This window comes from Protopterus annectens, chromosome 5.part0, assembly GCF_019279795.1.
Source record: "Protopterus annectens isolate FY-2018-M chromosome 5.part0, PAN1.0, whole genome shotgun sequence".
Lineage (NCBI taxonomy): Eukaryota > Metazoa > Chordata > Ceratodontiformes > Protopteridae > Protopterus > Protopterus annectens.
The window spans coordinates 1,413,261,032-1,413,281,115 of NC_056735.1; the positions used below are offsets into that span (position 1 = coordinate 1,413,261,032).

At 44.5% G+C, this 20,084-nt stretch overlaps 1 protein-coding gene across 1 annotated transcript in view; it reads left to right on the top strand.

The window, feature by feature from the left end:
• The first annotated feature begins 1,091 nt into the window (after positions 1-1,091).
• MTMR2 (myotubularin related protein 2) overlaps positions 1,092-20,084 on the top strand; it is an 853,325-nt gene continuing 834,332 nt past the window's right edge. The window contains exons 1-2 of the mRNA XM_044072012.1: positions 1,092-1,265; positions 17,439-17,582. Coding sequence (XP_043927947.1) covers positions 1,092-1,265; positions 17,439-17,582 — 318 coding nt within the window. The remainder of the gene's footprint in view (positions 1,266-17,438; positions 17,583-20,084) is intronic.

The following is a 20,084-nucleotide window of genomic DNA, read 5'->3' on the forward strand; positions in this document are numbered from 1 at the left end:
ATGTCGGTGAACTGATAGGTACTATATATATATATATATATATATATATATATATATATATATATATATATATATATATATATATATATATATATATATATATATATATATAATTTTTTTTTTTTTTTTTTTTTTTTAACAGTAGTTATGTTAGTCAGCTTTTTTATGACATGTGTGTGTCTGTGTGTTCTTTTTCATCGATGGCTGACTGTCAGGGTTTTAAAAAGTGCACAGAGTGTGGACATAAGCTTCTGCCCCAGGACCTACATTCTGTTTGTCTATAATGGTAAGGTGCCACTCACGTTGACACTTTGTTTGGGCTTATGCCTCTTTCAGCACTTAAGCCTTACAAACTAGATGGGAAAGCTTATAGTGAAAAGAATCCTCCTTCCCTATACAGGGTCTGTCACCCCTTCCTCTTCTGCAAATCGTCCCCAAACCAAAGACAAGAAACCCAGGGAGAAGACAGATAAAGATAAAGACAGGGGCTCTATAGAGGACAAGACCAAAGAAAATTCAAAGGAAAAGGAAAAATCAGACTCCAAGAAGCCCCATAAGTGGTCCCCTGAATCTGACTTTGACTTTGGGATCAGATCCCAAGGTATCGTGACTTTCAAAGCCAACAATCTTTCAGCACCATTCATCGCCTATTTTGTCCAGGTTCTCACTGGATCCAGTCAGCCACAGAATTCATTCTCCAATTCTTGAGACAAGATATTCCAGACCCCTGTCAGTGATGTTGTCTTCCTGGTCATCGAGAAGTCTGACCAAACAGAATGTTGACAGAATGATGAGAAAGTTTCTCAGGACACAGATACAGCTTGGGGCTCTCTTGGTTCCATCCTCTGGGAATGTACCAAGTGCTGGTCCATCTACTCCTCCTCCTCCTCTGGTCTCTTTTCTGGAACCAATTCACCCTTTTGCACTGGTAGTTTCAGGCCCTATATACAGCAGATCACATTTGCTAGAGCTGGTATCTCAAGTGACTTTGACCCCATCAGGTTCCCTTCCTATTTCGGGTCTGACATGTTCGGATACAGAGTGATCTTGGAGCTTAAGTTTCAGAGTTGGAGCTCGGGTATGGTTTGGCTATGAAGCTTTTGGAACAGTCTCTTCCCTTCATTGCTTCAGCACTGGATAGCTCGGTACTGAGATCTCCTCAGGGGCTAAGGCACATTGGTTCCAAGATTTCCTTTCTGTTCGAAGACAGCAGGGTGCAGGCAGACCCAGTGGTATCCTTGGCTTTTGAATGGGTCCTTTTGATGGTGAGGGAGAAAGAACTTTCACCCAGGTCAGCGCTGTCTGAACCTTGACTGAAATCAGGTTCTGCTTCTCATCCTTTTGTCAGATAGGGAAAGCTAGATGTCCTTCCATATCACTGTTGTAGTATTCTTTACAACTGGGGATCCCCGCCAAGGGTAGTCCAATGTACAGTCAGTATTCCAAAGCCTTTAGGTTGTAATAGGGATGCCATACATCAGACGTATGCTCCCCAAGCATGGTGTAGGGGATAAAGATGACGCATGGATGTAGCATCCTCAGAATTTCTTTGCTGCCAGTCTGAAAGCCATCTTCAATCATTGGGCTTGAACGCTCGTTCATCTGCTGGTTACCAAGCCACTTTTCAGATAAGTGCCCTGGTGGTTTTTTTTTTTTTTTTCTTATCTCGTTTTATTTTAAGGTTGTTGGTTTCATGTCATCCAGAAAAGGGAAATGATAGTGTGGAAGACAGATTTCCAGTAAGGATCATCATAACCAGTGTTTGTTTTGCTTAGGTGCTTCTCACAAGTATACTTCTTGTTCCATTTGTCATGAGTTTGTTCCGAAAACCTTGCATAGTTGTCTCTCTTCTTTAGCAGTTTACTTTGAAAACCAGTGTCTTAAATTGTTGGCTACAGATAGTATGGAGGAATCTTCCTGGGCCAAGGGTCAGCTGTCCGTGAAGAAAAAGACCAAGAAAGCTTGGTCAGATTCTTCAGCTGTTACCACCCCTGCTGGACATCTCTCTTGAGGTTAGTGAAAGCCTAGATGACCACCCAGTTTTTCAGTAGGAATCTATTACTCCTGCTTCTCCTTTTGAGGAGATTAGTTTTGGTGACCTAATCCCCTGTATGATGGTTTTTTTTTTTTTTTTTTTTTTTAAGTGGATTGTGTTCATGTCTCTGATCTCCAGAAAAGGTACTATGAGCTCCTTGAAATGGAGTCTCCTAAACTGTCTGCTGTCCCTCCTGATGTTCATCGTGTTTCACTGTTGCAGTCATAACTGTAGGGTGCTACTGCCGGCAGGCAGCCCGAGGTCGGCCAGAATCCCAAAGTCTGGGTCTGGCGTCGGCTGTAGAAGCCAGTACCCTGACGTCAGTACGCTCTGGTACATAGCCCTCAGCCGACGCCATCTTCTCCAGTCTTTCTTGCCGTGCGGTGGAAAGCAGCTCGCAAGTCGTTGGTTGGCGATTTTCGAACAGTGTTTTTGGTTGTTGTTGGTCCGAAGTTCTTACTTCTCTTCTCAAAGCTAAGTACCCCATTGGGGAATCTTTTTCTTGTTCCTCCGATGTCAGAAAAGTTAATAATTGTATTACGTGTGGGAAGCAAATACCTCATAAAGATTTCCACTCTTACTGTCTACCTTGCTTAGGCCCTGACCACGACGTTTCTTGTTGTCGGTTCTGTGCCAGGTTTAATTCTCGTACTATCAAACGCAGGTACGACTGGGCTCTGAATTACTTTGGCAGACGCTTCAATTATAGAATGTCGTCGGATACTACCGGAATTCAAAAGAAGCGCAAAGACAAGGACAGGCCTCCGAGGTCCAAACAGGACTCGTTGCAGCTGGAGCCAGCGTCCGTTCGCTGTCGTCAGTGAGGCGCTTTTGCAGCCCCTGTCATCCGCCACTTCTGAACCGATGGCCAATACGGACTCCCATGGGGAGCCATCAAGGCCTTCTATTTTATCTGCTGCAGGACCTTCGGACGTCGCTCTGTCGGATGGGTCCGGAACCGCTGTGCAGGTACCGGCTTCTGAGGGGGTATTCAGGCCTACTCACATCACTATTTCAAAGGCAAAGACAAAGACTCCTGTTAAGTCTAAAGCTCCTGTTCAAGCTACTTCTGAATCTACTCCCAGGACACAGAAGCAATTGTTAAGGATGGCTGAAGATTTGCTTACTATGATTAGGGGTTCTCACCCCCCCCCCCCGAGAAAAGGCCTCGACAGGATGTTCCTATGGATTCCTCTGACCAGGCTTCTATATCTTCTGTCTCTTCCTCTGATCAGGAATATTCTTTTCCTCCTTATGAGGATTCGGATGCTGAGGACTCCTTGCCCTCTGCTTCTCCGCCTGAAGATTTTTCTTTTGGGGAAACCTTACATGAAATGAGGGAACATTTTCATTGGGAAGGTCAGGATTATTCTGCTTCCAAGAAGAGGCTTAGAGAATTCCTTCTTCTTCCTCAACATAGGCCTTTGGCTATCCCTCCTGTTCTTGACATTGTGGATGATGCTTTTTCCGAGGCTAATTTGAATCCTGACTCCATGCCTCCTGCTCCCTCTAAGCCTGATAGGTTTTATAGGGTTCCTGAGTCTCATTTGTTCTTGTTTAAGAATCCTTCTGCAGATCCTGAAACTATTTCTCAGGGCTCTAAGGCTGCTAAAGTTGCTTCTTCTAAGAATCCTATTCCTTCTGAGAAGGATTCTCGTGCCTTAGACAGGTGGGGTAAAAAGGTATATACTTCTGCTACCCTTTCTGTTAGGGCTTTAAATTGCCAGTTTCATATGTTTAAGTATCAGCAATTTCTTTTGTCTGTTTTAAAGCAAAGCTTGCCTCCCTTCCTGCATGTGCAGAAGATAAGGAACTACAGGATGTATTGCATGCAACTGAACAACTGAACGAACATAGCTTGCATTGTGGTTTTGATGCTTTGGATGCTTCTTGCAGGGCTGCAGCCTCTGGTACTGTTATCAGGAGACATGCTTGGCTTCGTGAGCAAAGTTTACCTGAACAGGTTAAGGCTAAATTATTAGATGCCCCTGTTCAGCATGATGTTCTTTTTGGATCTAAGGCTGAGGAGGTTAGTAAAAAGATGGAAGAAAAGGCAAAATCTATGCAAACTGTGAAAGATTTCTTGCAAGTTCAGCCTCCTATATTTTCCAGGAATTGGCCCTCCAAAAATTGGTCCTTTCCCACGTCTGACAGGCCTCAAAGGGGAAGATATAGACGCTCCAGAGGTCGTGGCCAAGCTCAGGCCTCCTACAGATCGAGACAATGGACTGCTTCTTCACCTAGAAGGGGAGAAGACAGATCCCAATCTCAAAGGAAGCAAACTCAATGACTCTCTCGGTTGGGCTACAGGACCTCTTTACCTGGATGCCCTCTCGGAGGAAAACTTTCTTTTTTACAGAAATTGGACTCATATTACCCAGGACAATTGGGTATTGGATGTGATTTTAAAAGGCTACAAATTCCACTTTCATACCTTGCCAAGGGCTTTCGGTTGGCCAGATCTGCCAAAACATCAATGGTCAGAGGCCTTAAATCAAGTGGATGCTCTTCTGGCCATGAGAGCCATAGAGCCTGTTCCACTCTCAGAGATGGGAAAAGGTTTTTATTCAAGACTGTTTCTGGTTCCAAGAAAGCAAAGCTCATGGAGACCTATTCTGGACCTTTCTGTGTTAAACACCTTTTTGGAAATTCCAAAATTCAAGATGCTTACTCTGCAGCAGCTGATTCCAATGCTCTCTCAGGACGCCTGGATGGTGACATTGGATCTCAAGGAAGCTTACTTACACATTTCCATCAGGCAGGAACGCAGGAAATTCCTCAGGTTCAAGGCAGGTTCGAGACACTTTCAATTCTCTGTACTGCCCTTTGGTTTATCTACTGCATCCAGAGTCTTTACCAAGTGCCTGGCACCAGTAGTGGCTTATTGCAGACTCCAGGGGATTCAGATTTACCCCTATTTGGACGACAGCCTTATTCAGGCAGACAGCAAGGATCTTTTACTTCAACATCTGGATTTTGTTCAATGTCTTCTCCTCCTACTGGGATTTTCAGTGAACACAAAAAAGTCACATTTGATCCCTTCTCAACAAATGGTATTTCTGGGAGCCATCTTAAATACAAACTTACAAAGGGCCTTCCTCACTATAGAAAAACAAATACAGCTGGCTTCAATTTTCAAAACTTTGGCAACTCTACCTCAGCTCACTGCAAGGAAATTCCTGCAGGCACTGGGCTACATGGCTTCCTGCATTCTGTTGGTTCCAAATGCAAGGCTTCATATGAGAAAGCTTCAATGGTATCTGAAAAGTGTATGGTCGCAGCATTACCACGATCTGGACACTCTGATTCCTCTGATCCCCTGCCTCCAGAAGGAGTTCCTTTGGTGGTCCAGGGTGTGTGCGTTAAACAAAGGAAAGCCTTTCCGTCTTCCTCAACCTTCTCAAATCATAACCACGGACGCCTCGGATTATGCTTGGGGAGCACATTTTCTAGGCAATTGCCAGCAGGGAACCTGGACAAAAGATCATCTTCACTGGCACATCAATCTGAAGGAAATGTTGGCAGTTCAAAATGCTCTTTTAGCCTTCAAGAACCTTTTGCATCCAGGACCTCTTTTGATTTGACAGACAACACTACAGTCATGTGGTACATAAACAAGCAGGGGGGTTCTCATTCGTACCCCCTTTGCAGACTAGCTATGGCTTTATGGGACACAGCTCTAAATCTGAATCTACATCTCCAGGCCCAATTCATACCAGGAGAACAGAATCTCTTAGCGGACAGCCTGAGCAGGAACATTTCAGATCCTCACGAATGGATGCTAGACACCAACTTATTCAACAGGATTACTGCAGTTTGGGGATGCCCCCAGATAGATCTGTTTGCATCCCATCTCAATCATCAGCTGCCTCTCTTTTGCACCAGGTCATTCCACAAAACAGCTTGGAAAGTGGATGCCCTGTCCTTCAGCTGGAGAAACCTTTTGGGATATGCCTCCACTCCTCTTCCTCTTCTTCCTCGGATTTTACTAAAGATAAAACAGGACAAGCCCAAGTTCCTTATCTTGATTGCTCCAAATTGGCCTCGACAGTTTTGGTGTCCAACTTTAAAGCACCTGTTCTTGGAGCCTCCTTGGATTCTCCCTCTGAACCCTTCTCTTCTGTCCCAGCATCAGGGTCAGTTGCTACATTCCAGTCTCAAGACCCTTTGTCTGGCAGCTTGGCTCTTCAAAGGAATTTGATCTCTTCTAGCCTTCCCAAACAAGTTTTGGATGTTCTTTTGGAAGCTAGATGACCTAGCACAAGGAAATCCTATGCCTCTAAATGGAAGAGATTTTGCATTTGGATGCAGGGCCGAGGCTTGGACCCTCTGGTACCTGATCTCTCTTCTATTTTGCTTTACCTTTTGGATCTTTTGTCTAATGGACTTTCCTTTTCTTCCATTAAGATTCATGCTTCTGCTATTTCTGCTCATTTCAATACTGATCCCCCTGTTTTTCTCATCCTTTGGTGAGACAATTCTTGAGAGGGGCTAAGAATTTAAGGCCTCCCAGAACCCCTCCTGTTCCTGCTTGGGATCTTAATTATGTTTTAGAAAACTTACTTTGCCTCCTTTTGAGCCTGCTGCATCTTCAGATATTAAGTTTTTATCTTGGAAGACAGTTCTTTTGTTAGCTTTGACTTCTGCCAGAAGGGTCTCAGAGTTGCAAGCTCTCATGGCTGTGGAACCATACCTTATTTTCCACCAGGACAGAGTATCCTTGAGGACCAATCCTACTTTCATGCCTAAGGTGATTTCAAAGTGGCTTTGAATCAAACAATTCACCTTCCTACCTTCTTTCCTAATCCTCAGAATAAAGGGAAAGGATTTTGCATTCTTGGACCTGCACAGACAGTTACGATTTTATTTGGACAAGACTAAAGAGTTCAGAAAATCTAACCAATTGTTTGTTTCTTTTGCCTCCAGTTCTCTTGGAAAGGCTATTTCCAAACAAACTATTTCCAAATGGATTTCTTATGGAATAAGATTTTGTTACACTCATCATGGGAAAAAATTTCCAGGTACTGTGAGAAGTCATTCTACTAGAGCAGCTGCTACTTCTACAGCTTTTCTCAGGGAGTTCCTACCAAGGATATCTTGGAAGCTGCCACTTGGAGTTCGGTGCATACTTTTTCCAAGCACTACAATCTCCCTTTGTATTCTAAGACCAGGGCAGGCTTTGCCTCTGCTGTTTTGCAGGGTCTTCTTGCCCCTTCTTCTGTCTAAACCTCCCCCTCTTTTCACTGCTTTGGGATTCCACCCTACAGTTATGACTGCAACAGTGAAACACGATGAACATACTACATTTGTGTACACCTACCATAAATGTAGATGTTCGAGTGTCTTCACTGTTGCAGTCGGTGTTTCCCTCCCTCCTATCCCCTCTTTTTCTCTTTTTTGTGGTGTATTTGTGTTCCCTAGTGGGATTCATTTATGATTTATTGGGGACTTCTGACATCTAGGGCAAGAAAGGCTGGAGAAGATGGCGTCGGCTGAGGGCTATGTACCAGAGCGTACTGACGTCAGGGTACTGGCTTGTACAGCCGACGCCAGACCCAGACTTTGGGATTCTGGCCGACCTCGGGCTGCCTGCCAGCAGGAGCTCCCTACAGTTATGACTGCAACAGTGAAGACACTCGAACATCTACATTTATGGTAGGTGTACACAACTGTACTTTCTTATGCCTTGATGGATGCTTTTGATGCTTTTTCTACAGCTTCTCAGGCACCTGACTTCCTACCCTCTGCTCCTGAAAAATCTGATAGGTTTTATAAGGTGCCTGAGGATTGCAAATTCCTTTATATAGGTGCCCCTCTGCTGACTCTTCTGTTGTTTCTGTTGCTTCTGATAAGCCAACTAAACATTTGCCTTTTACAAAGCTGCTTTCCTCTGACAAGGACAGCAGAGAGGTTGGGTAAGAAAGTGTATACTTCTGCTGCCTTGGCCTTTAGAGCTGAAAACTACAAGACCCACTTGACCAGGTATATTTTAGCTCTTCTGTCTCAGGCCTGTCAGATTATTTCAGATCTTCCAGACTCTGAGGGGAGATTCAGCTCTTTCTTTACTAGGGACATCTTCTCAGGTTGCTCTCCATTCTATTAAATGTAGCTATGATGCAGCTGGTGTCTTGTCTGCAGCTGCTGGTTTTGGTTCTGTCGAGGAGGTATTCCTGGCTTTGACTCCAGCCTTTGCCTGATGTTATTAAGGCTAAGTTGATGGGTGCTCCTCTGGATAACAAACACCATTTTGGTACCACTGCTGCTGAGCTGTTTAGGTCCCTTCAGGAAAAGGGTAAGGCGTTACAAGATTTGAAACATATTTTTGTTTCATCTGTTCCCAAGTTTCAAATGAATTACCTTAATAAACCTGCTTTTGTCCACTGACAGTCTCCCCCTCTCCCCAAAGGTAAGAAGGGAGGTAGAAAGGCTCCTCCTGCTAAGTCTACTCAAACTCCTTCAGCTCAGAAGCTTCCTTTTCCAGACAAGGTAGGTGCTGTATGACTATCCTTGCTCCTCTCTTCTCAGCCACATTCGACTCTCTCTTCATCTTTCCCTGTCCTCGTATTTGGTTAAAGATCACTCAGTATTCTTGGGATCTATCCATAATCCGTCAATGGTGTTATATGGTTTGGAAATCTCTTCCCCCCTTTTTGGGCATTACTCAGCCTCCTCAAGAACAACTGCCTTTTTTCCAGAGGTGCTTTGGGACCTGTTGTCTCAAGAGACAATTCAAGTAGTTCCAACTCCTGTAAGGGGGAAAGGGTTTTATTCAAGAATGTTTTTGGTCCCCAGCAAAGAAGGCACCTGGAAACCCACTCTTGATCTCTCTCAGCTAAACACCTTTTTGAAGGTTCCTTCCTCTCGGATACTATCCCTTCAATCCTCATTTCCTCTTCTTCTTCCTCAGGCTTTTATAGTTTCCCTAGGTCTCAAATATGCTTATCTCTGTACCCCAATTCTTCCCCTTTTTAGGAAGCTTTTATGTTTCTCTTTTGCTTCCTTACATTTTCAATTCTCTGCTTTGCCCTTTGGCCTCTTTACTGCCCCAAGGGTCTTCACCAAATGCCTCTCTCCTGTGATTACTTTTTGCAAGATGAGGGGAATACAGATCTTTTGTTACCTGGATGACCTGCTGATTCAGGCCTCTTCTCCAGAGATTTTACTTCAGCAACGTCACTTTGCTGTTTGTCTCCTGCAAAGCCTGGGGTTTACAGCAAATTTCCAAAAATAATTCCTGAATCCTTCTCAGAATCATCTTTTTCTAGGGTGCATGCTCCAGACTGTTCCAATGCTGGCATCTCTGCCTCCTCCCAGTGCTTTAACTCTGATTGCATTTTTTCAATCCCTTCTTCCTCTGGACTCCATTACAGCCAGGGAGTTTCTAAGGGCTTTGGAATACATGGTTTCCACCATTCCTATGCTTCCTCTGGCCAAGCTTCATATGAGAAATCTCCAGTGATTCCTAAAGTCAGTCTGGCTTCAACATTCTCATTGTTTGGATTTTCCAGTTCCCCTTCTCCCATGTCTTGAGCTGGAACTTCAGTAGTGGATTCTTCAGTTGTCCATTAACCCAGGCCTTCCTTTTCAACCTCAAGTCCCCCCTCTCAGGAACTCTTTACAGATGCCTCAGATGTGGGGTCTCCTTCAGTCCTCTGAAAGTGCAGGGCCTTTGTTCTCTTTGACAAATGAAGGACCACAAATAGATGAGAGCCCCTCTCCTGGCTCTTTAGACTTTTCATTCTCTTTTCCTTCCAGGGCCTCTCATAGTCTTTATAGACAATACTACAGTGATGTGGTACATCAACAACAAGGGGGACAAAATCTTATTTCCTGTGCAGACTAGCTCTTCAGGTTTGAGATCTAGTTATCCAGTATCAGGTGACCCTTCAGACAGTACATTCCTTCATTGTGGCAGATTCTCTAAGCAGGTCCATAACACAATCTCTTGAGTGGATGCTTCACAGAAATGTGTTTCTGTACATTGTCCACCAGTGGAGTACTCAAGTAGTTCTTTTTACCTCCCCTCTGAATAGACATCTTCTTCTCTTTTGCACCAGAGTCCCATATACCCTGACCTGGAAGGTGGACACCCCTCTTTTTCTTGGAAGGGGATATTTCTTTATGCCTTCCTTCCCCTTCCTCTCATACCAAGGGTCCTGTTCAAGATAGAACAGGATGCTCCCAAAATCTTGTTGGTGACTTCCATTTGGACAGACAGCATTGGTTCCCTCTTCTTCTGCATTTAGCCAAGGGAAATCATCACAAGTTACCTCACATGGTGGACCTACTTACACAAGGCAAGGGGTCTCTCATCCATCCTACCTGTCCACTCTTCAACTGACATTGTGGGTGATAGGATTTTGATCCCTTTTAGGCAGCTTTTTTTCTGAATATGTGCTTCAGGTCCTGCATCAGAAAACCCACTACCAGAAAATCTTATTTATCCAAATGAAGAGATTTTCTGTCTGGTGTCTTTCTCGTAACCTGGATCCTCTTACTGTGAAAGTTACTTTGGTTCTCTATTTGTGTGAATTGCTCAATGCTGAGTTGGCATACTGTTCTGTTAAAGCCCACCTGTCAGCTATTTCTGCTTGTCTGACTTTGACTCCCCCTTTGGCTTCTAGATTCGAGGACAAACACATTTTAAAGGTGTCCTTCATATTAGGCCTCCCAGGAAAGCCTATTCCTCCTTCCTCGGGCCTAAATTTTGTGCTGGAAAATTTGACTCAAGCTCCTTTTGAGCCTGCAGCTTCAGCTTTTTTACTGCATTGCTCTTAAGGACAAGGGTATCTCTTCATAATAATCCTTCTTTTATGCCCAAGGTGGTTAATGAGTTGTCTCTTAATCAGTCTATTTATTTGCCCACTTTTAACCCTTCTTCACAATCTTAGTGAAAAGTTTCTTTACACCTTGGATTTACATAGACAACTCCGATATTATTTGGATAAAACTAAAGCCATTCATAAATCTGAGCAGCTTTTTGTTTCTTTTCATCCTAGGCCTTCAGGTTTGGCTGTTACCAAATAAACCATTTCTTCTTAATTATCTAAAGCCATTTCCTTTTGTTATTCCTTTCATGGGAAAAGCCTTCCTTTTTCTGTTAAGGCTCATTCTACCAGGGCTGTGGTTTCTTTTGGTGCTTTTTTCAAGGGTTTAGATACTAATTCTATTCTTGAGACAGCTATTTGTACTTCTCTGCATGCTTTTACCGAGCACTATAAGTTGGATGTTGTTTCTAGGGCTAGAGCTGGTTTTGCCAGGGCTGTCGTCCATAGATTTCTTGCTGGTCCTTCCTCCTCCCAACTTTCTTCCTGAGCTTTTGTACTCTCCATATTGCAAAGAATACTGCAACAGTGATATGGAAAGACATAGTACACTTGTGTAAAATTACTGTAACAGTAAATGTCTTTCTCCTCACTGTTGTGATATTCATTATCTCCCTCCTCTCCTGATGTTCTTCATCTCACATTGCTGCAGTCGTTACATATGGGTAGTCCGCTGTCCTCGGTCGGCCCGAATACCAAAGTATTAGGCTGACGTCGGTCAAGGCGCTTAAGACTGACATCAGGACGCCAGGGTACAAATGCGCATGACCGACGCCATATCCTCAGTCTTTTTGCCGCATGGTCCGATGCAGAAGCAGCGGCGTTCTGAAATTTTTCGAGTACGGAGTTTCAGACCGAATCAAAGTTGGTTAAGTACCCCCGCTGGGGAATATTTTGGTTTTTTCTTGCCTCAGTGTTTTACCGATGTCAGAAAAAGTGAATAACTGTATTTCTTGTGGGAAACAGATACCGCATAGGGATTATCATTCTTTGTGCATTCCTTGTTTGGGGCCTGAGCACGACGTTGTTGGGTGTCGCTTGTGCTAGGTTCAATAAGCGCACTATTGCAAGGTTAGATTGTGCTAGGCTGGTCTTCGGAAGCGGTGCAATTATAATATGCCGCCGATTCTCCGCCTTCGCAAGAAGCGCAAAGACAAAGCAGTTAAACCCAGGCTAGATGAGTCGTCCCGCCCGGACACCGTTCTTTAGAGGCGCCAGTGGAACCGGTGGTTCCACGGAGGCTTCTCTGGAGTCGCCGGCGGTGACTTTGATATTGCAGGATGTGGCCTCTCAGGTGGCAGGTCAGGCTGAAGGGGCTTCTCAGGTTACTGTACTCCCTCCCTTCCTAGGGTGGTTAGGCCCTCTCCTTCTGTTTCCAAGGCCCAGAGGCAGGCCAGGTTTAGCTTCTGTTGGTGTCACTCCTAGTGCAGCAGGGTCTGTGCCAGCACATGCTTAAAATGGCAGAAGATTTGATTACTTCGATTAGAGATTCTTTCCGGCCTCCTGATAAGAGGCCTAGGGTGGAGCCAGAGTTGGGGAGTTTTGAGCAGGCTTCGGATGTTTCTGAGTCTTCGGCTGAAGACTTGCAGGAGTACTCTCCTTATTCTGATTCTGATGCAGATGATTCGACTCCTTCTGCTTCTCCTCCAGAGGATTTTTCTTTTTCAGAGACTCTTCATTCCATGAGGGAGCATTTTAAGTGGGAAGGTCAGGACTTCTCTGATTCCAGGAAAAGGCTTAGGAATTTTTGCTTTTACCCCAGCATAGGCCCTTGGCTATACCCCCTGTTCTGGATGTTGTGGAAGATGTGTTTGCAGAGGCTTCACTTAATCCTGATTCTCTGCCTCCTGCTCCTGTTAAACCGGATAGGTATTACAGGGTGCCTGAGGCTCATAAATATCTTTATAAGAGTCCTAGGGCGGACCCAGAAACTGTTAGTCAGGGACCTAAGGGTGTCAAGGCCTCTGTTGTAAAATTCCGGTTCCTCCAGATAAAGAGGCCAGAGCTTTGGATAGATTGGAAAGAAAGTCTATACATCTTCTACCTTAGCTATGAGGGCTTTGAATTGCCAGTTTTGAAATATCAAAACTATCTTCTTTCTCAATTGAAGTCTAAGGTGGATGCTCTGGTGGAAGGCATTGAGTGTAAAGAATTACAAGATTTGGTGCATGTTTCTGAACAGGTGGGTAAGCATTCTTTACAATGTGGTTTTGATGCTGTACAGGCCTCGTCTAGGGTGGCTGCCACTGGTTCAGTTCTTCGCAGGCATGCATGGCTGAGGGATCAGAATTTATCTGACCATGTTAAGACAAGGATTTTGGATGTCTGATGTGTTGTTTGGATCACCTGTGGAGTCAGTCTTGAAGAAAATGGAAGACAAGGCTAAGTCTATGCAGGCTGTTAAAGTTTTTTTGCAAGTTCAGCCTCTGAAGTTTAGTAGGAATTGGCCTGCTAAGGGGTGGACGTATCCTTCTTATGATTCTCAGTCTAGGGGTAGATCTAGACGTGGTAGGGGCAGAGCTCAGAGTTCTTTCAGACCCAGAACAGGGAGTTCACCTGCACAATCGGTGAGGGCAGGGGCCAGTCCTTCAACAGGCCCAATGACCTTTCAGCTGCCAGATCCTTCTTGCCTGGCAGCACCTTTGGGAGGAAGGTTGGCACTCTTCAAGGAAAATTGGGATTTGATTACCCAAGACAAATGGGTATTGGATATCATACACCGAGGTTACAAGTTTTATTTCCATACCTTGCCTCCTTTCAAAGGCATGCCGGACGTTCCTCCTCAGCAAAGACTAGAGGCTCACAAAACAATTTCTCTGCTACTTCAAATAAGGGCCATACAACCGGTCCCTCTGCCAGACGTGGGCCTAGGATTTTATTCTCGCCTGTTCCTAGTACCAAAGAAAGGGAACACGTGGAGACCAATCTTGGATTTATCTATCCTCAACACATATCTGGACATTCCCAAGTTCAAAATGTTGACGTTACAACAGCTTTTACCTCTGCTGGGCAAAGATCACTGGATGGTGACTCTGGATCTCAAGGAGGCTTACCTTCATGTTCCTATCAGGCTCAGTTGCAGAAAGTATCTGCTGGCTGGGACTTCTCATTATCAGTTCTCTGCATTGCCCTTTGGCTTATCTACTGCCAGAGTGTTCACAAAGGTTCTGGCTCCAGTGATAGCTTTCTTCAGGCTAAGAGGAATACAAATCTATCCTTATTTGGACGATTGCCTGATTCTGGCCCAAGGAAAGGACGAACTTCTTCATCATTTACAGTATGTGATAGCAGTGTTAAGATGCCTGGGGTATTCTGTGAACGAAATAAAGTCCAGTCTAGTACCCTCTCAGGACATGTGCTTTCTGGGTGTGAGACTGAATACAGCATCCCAGATGGCCTTTTGACCCCGGACAAACAAAAGAATCTTTCTCTTTACTTCCATCAATTGTCTCGTCAGTCCAGGCTGACTGCAAGGACAGTCCTTCAAGCCTTGGGGTTCATGGCATCTTGTATTCTGGTACTTCCCAATGCCAAACTGCATATGAGGAAGCTACAATGGTATCTCAAAATGTATGGACACAGCACTGCCAAGATATGGACACTGTCATTCAGATAATACCTTGCATTCAAAAGGAATTTTTGTGGTGGGCTCAGGAATGTCACCTAAACAAGGGACTCTCTGTGACCCGCCAGAGGCGAGTCAGATTCTAACGACAGATGCCTCAGACAAAGCTTGGGGAGCTCATCTAAATGGAAAGTGGGTACAAGACAAGACTTCAACATCTACATATCAACTTGAAGGAGATGTTAGCAGTCCAATTTGCATTAATAGCTTTCAAGGATTTACTTCTTCCAGGGCAGGTGTTGGTTCTAACAGACAACACAACTGTCATGTGGTACATCAACAAGCAAGGGGAACGCATTCTTATCCTCTATGCAGACAAGCAATGATTTTGTGGGAGACTGCTCTCAGTTTACAGCTAAATCTTCAGGCAAGGTTTCTGCCGAGCACAGAACTCCTTAGCAGATGTGTTGAGCAGACAAATTATGGATCCCCACGAGTGGAAATTGATCCTCATGTATTTCAGAAATTGACAGTGTTATGGGGAACTCCAGACATAGATCTGTTCGCTTCTCCACTAAACTACCAGCTGCCAAAGTTTTGCACAAAAGGTTTCATCCCACAGCCTGGAAAGTGGATGCTCTCTCATTCAATTGGAGCAATCTTCATGTGTATGCCTTTCCACCTCTGCCTCTCCTCCCAAAGGTACTCCTGAAGGTCAGACAGGACAAGCCAAAGATGATTTTAATAGCTCCAGATTGGCCTCGACAGCACTGGTACCCATTACTGAGAAGTCTGGTACGGGAGCCTCCATGGCCTTTGCCTTCGATTCCACACCTGCTGTCTCAGGAGAACAGTCATTTACTCAATGTCAAACTTCACTCTCTACATCTAACAGCCTGGCATATTCTGTTTTAACCCCTGGAGGGTCTCAGCTTCCACAGCAAGTTTTGAATGTTATTTTGGAGGCCAGAAGGCCTAGTACAAGGAAAGTGTACGCAGATAAATGGAGGAGATTTTATTTTGGAGTACAGCAAAGGAATTTGATGTTTCTAAGCCTAATTTAAGTGTGGCTCTTCAATATCTTACTGAGTTACTGGACAAAGGTTTGTCCTTCTCCTCTATTAAGGTTCATGCTGCAGCAATTTCTGCTCACTATGACTGTGACCCACCATTGTTTTCTCATCCTTTGTTTAAGCAATTCCTTAGAGGGGCAAAGAATATAAGACCCCACGAGCTCCTACTCCTGCTTGGGATCTCAATTTTGTGTTGGAGAAACTCACTCTACAACCTTTTGAGCCTGCAGCTACTGCCGAGTTGAAATATTTATCATGGAAGACTTTTTGTTGGCCATTACCTCTGCGAAGGGTTTCTGAATTACAGGCCCTTATGGCGGTTGAGCCTTTCTTAATTTTCCATAAGGATAGGGTATCTTTGCGTACTAATCCTTCCTTTATGCCTAAAGTGGTTTCTAGTGTGGCTTTAAACCAAACTATTCATTTGCCTACTTTTTATGCAAACCCCCAAAATAAAGGGGAAAAGATTTTGCACACTTTGGATATACATAGGCAGTTGCGATATTATTTGAGCAGAACTAAAGGGTTCAGGCAGTTTCAGCAGTTATTTGTTTCATTTGCTTTGGGTTCTCAGGGCAAGCCTGTTTCAAAACAAACTATTTCTAAGTGGATTGGTTTTTGTATTGCTTTCTGTTATTCCCATCATGGTAAGGACATTCCAGCTGGGATTAGGCCTCATTCCACTAGGGCTACTGCCACTTCTACAGCTTTTTTAAGGGGGGTGGCTACTAAAGATATTTTGGAGGCAGCTACTTGGAGTTCAGTGCATACTTTCTCTAAGCATTACCACCTTCCACTTTACTCTAAATCTAGGGCTGGTTTTGCCACTGCAATTTTACAGGGCATTTTGGCAGCTCCTAATGCTTTATAGTTTTGCCATCCTCCCTTACCTCTGCTTTGGGATTCTACCCATATGTAAGGACTGCAGCAATGTGAGATGAAGAACATAGTACAGTTTTGTACCTACCATAAATGTAGATGTTCAAGATCCACATTGCTGCAGTCCCTCCTTCCCTCTGTAGTTAGAGGTGGTTGTGTGGTTTGGGTTGTGAATATTGTAAATATTGTAAATAGGATTAGTGCAGGGTGGTTGGTTGTTTTGCTGTCTTTTGGTTTTGGCCTTTCTTTTTAGGGCCTTCTGACATCTGGGGCAAGAAAAGACTGAGGATATGACGTCGGTCATGCGCATTTGTACCCTGACGCTTAGATGTCAGTCTTGACCGACGTCAGCCTAATACTTTGGTATTCGGGCCGACCGAGGACAGCGGACTACCCATATGTAAGGACTGCAGCAATGTGGATCTTCGAACATCTACATTTATGGTAGGTACAAAACTGTACTTTTCTTTTCTCCTTCTGGATGTGCTTGTTACCTCTTTGTATCCTTAGACTGTTTTTCCTCCAGGTGCTTTTCAGTTCTGAGGATGGTGTGTCCATAAATCGCCTTTATGTCCTATACCATGTGTGGGGGACATATGTGTGAAGTACAGCATCCCTATTATAACCTAAAGGCTTTGTTATACTGGCAGGATGTCTGGCCACCCTTGGCAGGGGATTCCCTATTGTAAAGAATACTGCAACAGTGAAGAGAAGAACATCTACTGTTATGGTAAGATTTTCTACAAGTCTACTTTCCACAGGCTTCTCAAGCAACATGCAATATAAACTCTCAGTCTGATTCTGAACCCTCTGATCCCCTGCCCCAAACAATTCATAGAAAACAGATGTACAAACAGAAGCCCTTAGACTCTTCCCAAGAGGGCATCACCAAACACACAGACTTGGATGAAGGTGAAGGCTTTGCAAGATGCCCCTCTGATGATGTCACTTTCGGTGAGATCCTGGAATTTATGAAACAGAGGAGATGGCCCTTAGATAATCCTTCTCCAGATGAGTCTATATTTTTAGAAGCCTTTTGTTCTTTTTCATCTTCATCCTAGGTGGTACCACCTGTTGACCCACTTATTGATTTGATGGCTGAAAGGGCATGGAAGGACCCTGACATGGTGGAACCTATCCCCAAGAAACCAGATAGGATTCTCTGTGCTCCTGCAGACAGGAAACATTGCAGCAAAGATCCTCAGGTGAACACAGTGGTTGTAGCAGTGGCCATAAAGAAGAAATTGTCTTAGAAAGTCCCTTGGCCCATTCCCATAGTAGGGAATCTAGGGCTGTGGACCACTTCGGGAAGCAGACATATGCTCCAGCAACCTTTGCACTCATTATGCTGAATTACTTAGTTCATGTCACCAGATTGCAGAGGGTCTTGACTAAGGAGCTATCAAAGTTTTTTTCAGGTGTTCTACCTGCAGTTCAAAAGACAGTGGACTCCCAGCATTCCATCTGCCAATCTACCTCCAGTGTGGCCATGCATTTGCTTTCCAACACAACTGATGGCACAGCGAGGGCATTAGGCACCAGCATCACCATCTACCGACATACCTGGATGCACCTCTGCAACTTTCCAGAAATCTTCAAGACATCTTTCATCAATGCCACCCTTGATGGATCCACCCTGTTTGGACCTAAAGTAAAAGAAATGCTGACCAGGAATCAACAGGTTGGTAAGACTCTGTCTCTGCAGTAGGCATCCAATTCGCCATGCCCCATTGATCACATTCCGGGAATCACTGGGCTGGGAAGATGTGGTTCAGAAAGTCACAGAGTTCTTACCAGGAAACTCTTGATAATAGATTTCTTCATGGCAGAGACAGAGGTAACAATAATGGATGTCACCGTAGAGGCAGAGGTGGACCACTTAACCAGGGCTTTCGCGGATAATTTACCAAAAAGCTCTTTCAGCGCCATTGAAGAGTTGCCCGACTGTTGCAGCCTGGAGGCAGTCGGAGGGGGGGTGTTATGTCTGCATCCACAAGCTTTGCGAAATATAACCACAGATTCATGGGTGCTTAACATATTTTCCAGAGGTTATTCCGTACCATAGTCCCTTCCACCTGTTAAAAAGAAGAAAGTTCACCAATGTTCCACCCACTCATTGGGAACTTGCAGCAGCAGCAGAAGTTTCCAAGCTGCTAGGAAGAAAAGTGTTATCCAACTAGTCCTCCAAGACCAGCTAGAATCTGAAGTCTTCTCAAGGTTCTTTTTAGTACCCAGGAAAACAGGGGAGCTCAGACCCATTCTGGACATGAGTTATTTGAATCAGTATGCAATGCAGACAAAATTCTGAATGGTCACACTTCAGTCCATATTGCCTTTATTGAAGGACGATTGGGTGTGCTCCATAGATCTCAAGGATGCACACTATCATGTGAAGATAGAGAGACATTCAAGAAGATTTCTCTGTTTCTGTGTGGGAGCCAATCATTATCAGTTTAGAGCCCTGCCATTTGGTCTTACCACAGTCCCCAGGGTGTTCCCCAACAGTATGGCAGCAGTAACAGTGCATCTGTGCCTAATAGGAATCCAGGTTTTCCCATACCTTGATGATTGTCTCCTAACCGCTACAAATAACAACCTCTTATCACACCACTGGGACCTTCTGCTCCAACTGATGCAGGATGTAGGCATCACATTCAGTCTTACCAAATGTCAGGTCACACCTTCCCAGCAGACAGGCAGACAGAGTTTATCAGATGCCACCTGAACATAAGCTTACAGATTGCCCGACTTCCAGTCTCCAGGGTGCTTTCCATCCGTCTCACTGCACCTCAGGTTCTGCACTACCGTTGTCCACCAACAAGACTGATCTTTTGCCTACTTGGTCTAATGGCATCCACAGTCCTTATGGATCCACTTACCAGAGCGTTTTTCAGTATACTTTAGTGGTACAGTGGTCCCAAAGGTTTTATCCACTTCACGACAAAGTAAGATTTACTCAAATTTGTAGGCAATACATATCTTGGTGAATACTGTCTTCTTTTGTGACAGATGGGCACCCATTCCTAACAGACTCCCTTATGACAGTAGTGACAATACATGCTTCACTTCTAAAGTGGTGTGGCATTTCAAAGGGAAGACAGTCCAGGGCACTTGGTCACATATAGGAGCATCAATGTTATGGAGATGATGAGAGTAATTTTCCTAGTGTTGCAGGCCTTTCATGATATTTTCCGTAAAGATGTGATCCAGTTGCAGACAATATGTCAGTAGTCTGATACATCAACCAACAGAGAGACACCCATTCCAACCCCCTATGCTCAGAAGTCATGAGAGTCTGGCAGTGGACAATATCTTCATACTGCTTTCTAATGGCAATGCATATCCTGGGATCATCCAGTGTTCTAGCAGAAACGTTGAGCAGATCTATCTTGATGCCCCACAGGTGTTTTCTCAATCTAGCAGTGACAGCCTTCATCTTCAGTTGCTGGGACCAACCTTGATGTGACCTGTTTGCATCTCACCTAAACTGCAAGTGCAGCAGTTATTTTGCCCTGATGCCTCTGCAGGGACAGTCACAGAGAACTGCTGCAGACCACATTTGGCCCCAGGTCTCCTTTTTTCCTTTCCCCCTTTGCCCTTAATGAACAGGTTTATACACAAAGCAAGAAAGTGCAAGACCAAGGTGATCCTCAGTACACCTTTCTGGCCTCACCAGACATGGTTTCCCTTACAGTGGCTGTTCTGGT